The sequence below is a fragment of the Podarcis tiliguerta genome (assembly GCF_965153285.1).
Source record: "Podarcis tiliguerta genome assembly, chromosome: 2".
NCBI lineage: Eukaryota > Metazoa > Chordata > Lepidosauria > Squamata > Lacertidae > Podarcis > Podarcis tiliguerta.
In genome coordinates, this window is record NC_139535.1 from 106,618,637 (window position 1) to 106,627,032 (window position 8,396).

Sequence of the window (8,396 nt, forward strand, 5' to 3'; positions counted from 1 at the left end):
TGGCTAGGTTTCTTCTTTTAGTGTTAATAATAATAATAATAATGTGGTGTAGTGGTTGAGAGCGGTAGTCTCGTAATCTGGGGAACCGGGTTCGCGTCTCCGCTCCTCCACATGCAGCTGCTGGGTGACCTTGGGCCAGTCACACTTCTTTGAAGTCTCTCAGCCTCACTCACCTCACAGAGTGTTTGTTGTGGGGGAGGAAGGGAAAGGAGAATGTTAGCCGCTTTGAGACTCCTTAAAGGGAGTGAAAGGCGGGATATCAAATCCAAACTCTAATAATAATAAATAATATATTTATACCTGCCCATCTGGCTGGGTTTCATTCATTTCAAGCAGCCTTTGCAATGAACATAATGCCACCCATAGGCTTCAGATCCATAAATGAGTTGAGCTATGCTTATTGCATTGCCTTTGATTTACCGTATTTTTCCGTGTATAAGACTAAGTGGTTTGTTTGTTTTTTACCAAAAAATTAGGTTTAAAATTGGGGCTTGTCTTATACACAGGTAATGCTGAGGGGTATTTTCTTAATTTTTGGGGTCCCCCCAAATAGGGGGTGTCTCATACATGGGGGCATCTTTATAGATGGAAAAATACGGTACTTCAAATTGTAGTTTAAAATAGTTTGAGCAGGGATGCGGGGGGTGGCAGACAGCTAACCCATTTTGTCAGTGCAATGATTTATGCTTGTGCAATTCTCTGCATCTTCCCCATATCTTCTCCAAATTGTTTGGAGAGCCCTGCGAACAGTTTTGGGGGAGGAGAGGGGAGGAAGAGGTGGAATAAGTTAGTTGGCTACCACCCATTATTTCTGCTGTGCTTGGCTTTTTTTCTTCAAGATAATCAGCTAGTATTGCAGTATAAAGCTTCCACTACGGTTGAACTTATCCATAACTCATTGAGAAGTGTTTGCATGGGAACTGTTTCTGCTGAGGCTCCTCAACTGTAACCTCCTCCTCTTGTAATGCAGATTACGGTAACTATAAGGTGTTGCTGTGGATATGTTTTTCTTTTTTAGTAATTCAACTTAATATTTCTTCAGACATATTTCAGGGAATCTAGCATGAAACCAATTAAGCCTTTTTAAAAACCACAACTTGAGAGGTTGGTTCTCTCTTTAAACTTTTGACCAGATTCTGTATCTAGCAGAATTGAGCAGTAAAAGATTTCCCGGGGCTGCCTCCCTTTAAGTTGGCAGGAATTTTGATTCTTGCCTACGTTACTAGGTGTGTGGGTCTGCCACTGCTGTGGGATGCTGGGACAGGAGTCTTTTTGTAAGGACCCCTTTTTACAAGGATCCTCCACCCCCCACCCCCTGAAAAAAAGGCTGAGAGGCTGGAGCTCCTTGCAAACCTTAGGTTGTCCATCTGTCTGGGGCAGTTCTTGTATATTCCAAATCATAAGCAATATCAGGATCAGGAAATCCAATATCAGAAAGAAAGAAAAATACAACCACAGTGTTATTTATTTCATTGTCTCTGTTTTTCTCTTCTCTTATCCTCCCCCCACCAAAGCCAACCAACCAGGGGCTCCAATGGGAAACCCGTAAGTAGGAGCCAAACGCAAGAGCCCTTCCTCCGCTCCTGTATTTTCCAGCAACTGGTATGCAACTGGTCCTGTATGGACCAGCTACATATTCCTGCATTGCAGGGGGTTGCACTAGATGATCTTCAGGGTCCCTTCCAACTCTACAGTTCTGTGATTCTATGATTCTATGATTCTATGAGAGCAGGCAGTGGAATGAAGAGAAATGTAGAAGTCTGCCGTGGAGCAAGAGAAGTATTTGATGTAAAATCTTTTCCCCCTTCACGCTCTAGTTGCTGTTGCATTTCAAGATGGAGCCATCTCCCTTTAACAGAAGGCAATGGACTTCGCATTCTCTGAGGATCACTGCCAAGGAGTTGTCTTTTGTCAACAAGAACAAGTCATCGGCTCTCATGGAGAGGTTCTCCAAGTAAGTTCTGCGACTGTCCTGTCCAAGAGTACTGACTGTTCCTTCTATGAGAACAGTGGTAACAACTAGCAGCTGGCCATGTTGGTTTTTTTGTATGTATTTTGAAGAGCTCGAGACTCCTAATCTGGGGTTTGAGCCCCAAATTGGGCAAAATATTCCTATACTGCAGGGGGTTGTGCTTAGATGACCCTCGTGGTGCCTTCCAACTCTAGGATTCTATGATTCTACTCCTGCGCTAGAGAAACTGAACATTATTCTTGACATAGGTCTTCCCTCTGGCTTAATCTGGACATTCCCATCCCTCCAAACCATGGTTTTGTATTCCTGTAAATTAGAACCCAACAAAACAATTTTATTATTTACACCCCGCCCATCTGGCTGGGTTTCCCCAGTCACTCTGGGCAGCTCCCAACTGAATATTAAAAACACGATCAAACATCGAAAACTTCCCTAAACAGGGCTGCCTTCAGATGTCTTCCAAAAGTCAGATAGTTGTTTATTTCCTTGACATCTGATGGGAGGGCGTTCCACATGGCAGGCACCACTACCGAGAAGGCCCTCTGCCTGGTTCCCTGTAACCTCACTTCTTGCAGAAGACCTTCAGAGCTGGACCTCAGTGTCCGGGCTGAACGATGGGGGTGGAGACGCTCCTTCAGGTATACTGGGCTTGACTTTCCCAGGTGTACAGGCGAGTTATGCTTTAACAACTTGTTTGCTTTTTGTTCTGTCTTCTCTGCATTTCTTATTTTAATGGCCTCTGGAGGTGCATTTGTGATTATGGGTTGTCAATTCAGATGTCACACTCAACCAGTGTTTGCTGTGATGTCAGAACTGAGTCCCTGTGTATTAGAGCTGTTCTCCTTTGCAGAGATTACTGAACAGAGGACTGGGGGATGTCACCATGTTTTTGTTGAACTAGGAAAACAAACATCGTGGTAGCTAAGGTGTGTAGCTTGCCAAATCATCTACCTTAAGTGTTTTCAGGAAATGCTTCCACTGGATTCCTGATAGAGATAGCAGCTCAGTTTGAGGTTTCTGAAGGAGGAAATAATAGAATCAAAAGGAGTTGGCTTTTGTAATCCATGCTTTCAGCAATCCTAGCTGGTATGAACATGACAACGCCTTCTCCGCTGACAGAAATTGGAACTGGCTGCATGTGGAAGCATTCAATGTGGGGCACGGGAGGCTAGCCGCTCTGAATATTTTAAAACACTTTGTTGCTTAAGAAATGTGGCCTGTTAAGAGGCTTAACATGACGTTTCTTCTGCCAGTGCTTGTGTGCAATTTTCTTACCCACTGAAAAATAGAGGCCCCCCCCCAACAGTTCAGCATGCGGTTTACAGACACCTGATTTTTGTACTAATAATGTCCTGATCCTGTACTTGCACAACACCTCCAATGAGTACTTTTTTGGCCTCTTTTTAGAAAGTGCAGTAGAATCCCAAACAATCCGGAGTCCTCAGGAAAACTATCAGCATGGACTGTGTGTCTATATATGGATTGTCCATATGTATATATAGTTATATTTATTAGTCCCCTGTTCCCAAAAAGTGAAACTCAAAGCCCCTACGAAAATGAACGTTTAAAACAAGGAATATATGTCTGTCCTGTCTGTCTGCATCTATCTATATCTCCCTCTTTGGAAGTATTGTTCCTGACACCCAGATCCAGCACTGCTTCTCTGAATCCTAGTGCTACATAATCCCTGGGCAGCAGGTCCATTTTTTGCTTCTAGGATTTCAGAACTATAAACGCCCTGCATTTATTTGCTTCCAATTATGCTTCAACACATTGGCACATTTATTGTGGTCAGATGCCACCCAGTGGCAAGAAGAGTTGGGCTGGGCCAGCATGAAGATGCTTTTATTTATCCTCTTGTCTCGTGTAAAATTCAACATTTTGGAGCACAGGGTGCAGGGAGAGATGCAAAAGTAGGAGCTTTCTTCTTTGATTCGTACTGTTTCTCCAGCCTAGCAAAATGATAAAGTGGCAGGGAATGAACCCCCTGCCACATAAGGGAGACAGCGGATTGAGGTGCTTAAGAGTGTTAGACCAGCACCCAGGAAACCTTGCTGCCCAACCATTGACGCTCAGCCGTGAGGCTCATTGTGGTTGACCTTGAACCAGTCACTATCTCCCATCCTAATCTACTGCACAGAGTTATAAATTGCAGGGACTGTTACCATCAGCATTTGAAATTCGCCAGACTCCTAATTTAATCCTAGGCCTATTTGGTACTTTCAGGTAACTTCTAATTTTTAATATTACAATATTTATTCAAATAGACTTTAAATTTCTTCCAATCCCTTTCCTAATGCCACAGAACCAGTAATCCCCCCCCCCCCATCCTCATGCGCAGGAGCACAGTGTATGTGCCTGACCCACACGCTGGGGGAACCCTGACCTTGAAAGTGGGTGGGTTCCACATTGGTGGTGGTCTGAGTTTAGAATAAATCACCTGAGAGATGCTTGTCTGCTGGGTCCATTGTGTGGTACATGCAGCTGAAGAATGGCTTGCAAGAAGGACTGAGTGCATATCTGCAGGCTACGGAAAGAATACTTAGGAAATTCAGGGGAGAGGTTATCCGGTGAACATTAGTCATGGGTGTGGTAACCAGGCCTTATCAAGAACTGCTGACTCTGGTGTCTCCTCCAAATGGCTTTTATTTGGGGACAGTTGAGCATTTAAATGCAGAGCAACTCCACTTCAAACTGCATTGTGAGTTAAGGGCTTTTAACCATTCTCAGTCAGAGGCCACAGGGGGCTTAATCTACCCCAAACTGCTTTGCTGTTTAGTCGTTTAGTCGTGTCCGACTCTTCGTGACCTCATGGACCAGAGCACGCCAGGCACTCCTGTCTTCCACTGCCTCCCGCAGTTTGGTCAAACTCATGCTGGTAGCTCCGAGAACACTGTCCAACCATCTCGTCCTCTGTCGTCCCCTTCTCCTTGTGCCCTCCATCTTTCCCAACATCAGGGTCTTTTCCAGGGAGTCTTCTCTTCTCATGAGGTGGCCAAAGTATTGGAGCCTCAGCTTCACGATCTGTCCTTCCAGTGAACACTTAGGGCTGATTTCCTTCAGAATGGATAGGTTTGATCTTCTTGCAGTCCATGGGACTCTCAAGAGTCTCCTCCAGCACCATAATTCAAAAGCATCAATTCTTCGGCAATCAGCCTTCTTTATGGTCCATCTCTCACTTCCATACATCACTGCTGGGAAAACCATAGCTTTAACTATACGGACCTTTTTTGGCAAGGTGATGTCTCTGCTTTTTAAGATGCTGTCTAGGTTTGCCATTGCTTTTCTCCCAAGAAGCAGGCGTCTTTTAATTTCGTGGCTGCTGTCACCACCTGCAGTGACCCAAACTGCTAGTCTGTCATATAATTGGCTTTTAAAGAACTCTTAAAGCACAGTTTAAAAGAATTTCCTGCTGCAGGTTGTGTCTTGTGGGATCCTAAAGACTGAATGGATGTATTATGGCATAGGTTTTTGTGGATTACTGAGATGCGTAATGTGTTGTTTCCAGTCAGTTTACCATTTTCTCCTTCTCTACCTATTCACATGCATGTATCTGTACCCACCAACCGAGAGGGTGGTGCTTGCCATACATGAAAGCTCATGCCACGATTAATGGAGGCACTTAAGACGTTTATTGCTGCTGCTGAATATTTTGTTACAGGCTTATGACACCATATGGTTTAGAGCATGAGTAGGCAAACTAAGGCCTGGGGGCCGGATCCGGCCCATTCGCCTTCTAAATCCCGCCCATAGACTGTTCAGAAATCAGCTTGTTTTTACATGAGTAGAATGTGCCCTTTTATTTAAGTGCATCTCTGGGTTATTTGTGGGGCATAGGAATTCGTTCATCCCCCCCCCATATAGTCTGGGCCCCCCACAAGGTCTGAGGGACAGTGGACCAGCCCCCTGCTGAAAAAGTTTAGAGGCTTCTTTCTCCTTCGCCAAACAGCCTTGTCAGTCATCCAACATTTAGCAGATCCTCGAATGACCCACACATACAAACTTTGTGTGTGCTTCACTTTGCAAGTTTAAAAGTAAAGGTAAAGGGACCCCTGACCATTAGGTCCAGTCGTGACCGACTCTGGGGTTGCGGTGCTCATCTCGCTTTATTGGCTGAGGGAGCCAGCGTACAGCTTCCGGGTCATGTGGCTAGCATGACTAAGCCGCTTCTGGCGAACCAGAGCAGCGCACGGAAACGTCGTTTACCTTCCCGCTGGAGCGGTACCTATTTATCTACTTGCACTTTGAGGTGCTTTCAAACTGCTAGGTTGGCAGGCGCAGGGACCGAGCAATGGGAGCTCACCCCGTCGTGGGGATTCAAACCACCGACCTTCTGATCGGCAAGTCCTAGGCTCTGTGGTTTAGGACTGTAGGTTTAGGACTGAGAATAAAGCTATTTCTCTCTCCATTTCTCTCACCAACCCTTCTCTCTACCCCTTTCCCCACAAAGGTACCAGAAAGCAGCCGAGGAAGCAACTGCGGAGAAAAAAAGAAGTGTAAGTATTGAAAAGATATTTATGGAATGAATTGCCACGTGAAAACCATGACAGTATCGGAGTTTCTCCATTTCCTGTAGTGGCTGCTCTTGAGTGTCCTCAAGAGAGTTGTCTTGTCTCTGCATCTGGTGTTGACTAGGAAACTTGCTTTGTGGATGCTTTTGTTTGGCTCCTGAGCTCCAGGCCTTGCCCAGCCTCTGACCCACTTTCTTGTCCTTTCAGGGGTTGACCGAAGCACAAGGAAGTCAAGTGACTTTCCCTGGGGTCATGCACTGACTCTCTCTGTATCAGCTTCTCAAAACCAGAACGCTCTTAGCTCCCAAGTCCTTTGTCCTAACCTCAAAACTTCCATGAATAGCCTTCTCTGTGCTCTGAAGCAAAAGCAGCTGTAAGATTCTGTACCTTTTCGCTCATTGCTTAGCTTTGAGCCTTAAATGGATGCTCGCATTTAGTTCCGAATTTCTACCTACGCTGCTACCTAAAGGATACCCTGTAGGAGGAGATGGAGCTGACCTTGATTCCCAATTCCTGATTATTTTATTCAACACAGAAATATAGAAGCTGTTTGAATAAGGAACTGAAGTTGGTATGCCTCCGCTTTCCAAAATAACTTTTTGTACAACCCCAAATCCATGCCACCAAGAGGATTTCTGTTTCTAAGTAACAGTGGACGCTCAGGTTGTGAACGTGATCCGTGCGGGATGCAAGTTCGCAACCCACGTCTGTGCACGCGCGGGTTGAGATCCGGCGCCTCTGCGCATGCATGACTGCCGAAACCCAGAAGTAACCCGTTTCGGTACTTCTGGGTTTCGGCGGTCCGCAACCCAAAAAACCGCAACCTGAACCGGCTGTAACTCAAGGTATGACTGTACTATTGCTTTTTTTCCTTCTGGGTCAGAGCTGCTGCTGCTTCGTCTTTTGTACTAAGATATTTTTGACCCCTTCTCTTCTCCCCCTCCTGAATCTCCAGTTCACCAGTTGAAGTCTATTATTTATGTTTCTGCCTTTGTCATCCTTGTTGAATAGAATATCGGTTCAGGGAGCCCAACAGGTGGTGGGCATGTTTTTGTTCTGTATGAATTGCACGTCAACTACAAAACCCCTCCTATTGTTGCAAAACTCCCATCATCATAGACCAGGGGTAGGCAGCCTAAGGCCCAGGGGCCAGATGCGGCCCAATCGCCTTCTCAATCCGGCCCGCGGATGGTCCTGGAATCAGCGTGTTTTTACATGAGTAAAATGTGTGCTTTTATTTAAAATGCATCTCTGGGTTATTTGTGGGGCATAGGAATTTGTTCACCCCCCCCAATATAGTCTGGCCCCCCACAAGGTCTGAGGGACAGCAGCTGAAAAAGGTTTCTGACCCCTGTCATAGACATCGCTTTAACAAGCCCACAAAGGACAATAAGAAAATGGTGATGCATGCTGCAGTTAGCACCATAATAATTTTAAATTGTAGCTGCACTTTAGAAGTATCCTTGCTATTACTGTTTTGTGGTGTGCTGTTGTACGTCTACAGTGGAACACAATGGCCTTCAAAGGAGGGCAAACCCAGCATAAGGTACACTCCACCTGTACCTTACAGACTTTGAGAATGGGGTGGGGCTGCATGTGGAATTCCTGGGTGCATGCAGCTTTCTGGCCCTTGCACAGAATCATATACCTTGTTGAAGCAGGGCTGGAAGTGCATGTGATACTGGGGGTGAGGTCCATAGGTTTCCATGGGAATAAGAATAATTTATTATTTATACCCCGCCCATCTGGCTGGGTTTCCCCAGCCACTCTGGGCGGCTCCCAACAGAATATTGAAAACACGATAAAACATCAGACATTGAAAACTTCCCTAAACAGGGCTGCCTTCAGATGTCTTCTAAAAGTCAGATAGTTGTTTATTTCCTTGACATCTGATGGGAGGGCGTTCCACAGGG

At 45.5% G+C, this 8,396-nt stretch overlaps 1 protein-coding gene across 12 annotated transcripts in view; it reads left to right on the forward strand.

Moving 5' to 3' along the window:
* Positions 1 to 8,396, forward strand: part of LIMA1 (LIM domain and actin binding 1) — a 77,640-nt gene that overhangs the window by 23,074 nt on the left and 46,170 nt on the right. For all 12 annotated transcript variants that reach the window (XM_083427417.1, XM_083427408.1, XM_083427409.1 and 9 more), the window contains exons 2-3: positions 1,818 to 1,954; positions 6,423 to 6,468. In XM_083427417.1, the coding sequence (XP_083283543.1) occupies positions 1,836 to 1,954; positions 6,423 to 6,468 (165 nt within the window). In that variant the 5' untranslated portion in view covers positions 1,818 to 1,835. The remainder of the gene's footprint in view (positions 1 to 1,817; positions 1,955 to 6,422; positions 6,469 to 8,396) is intronic.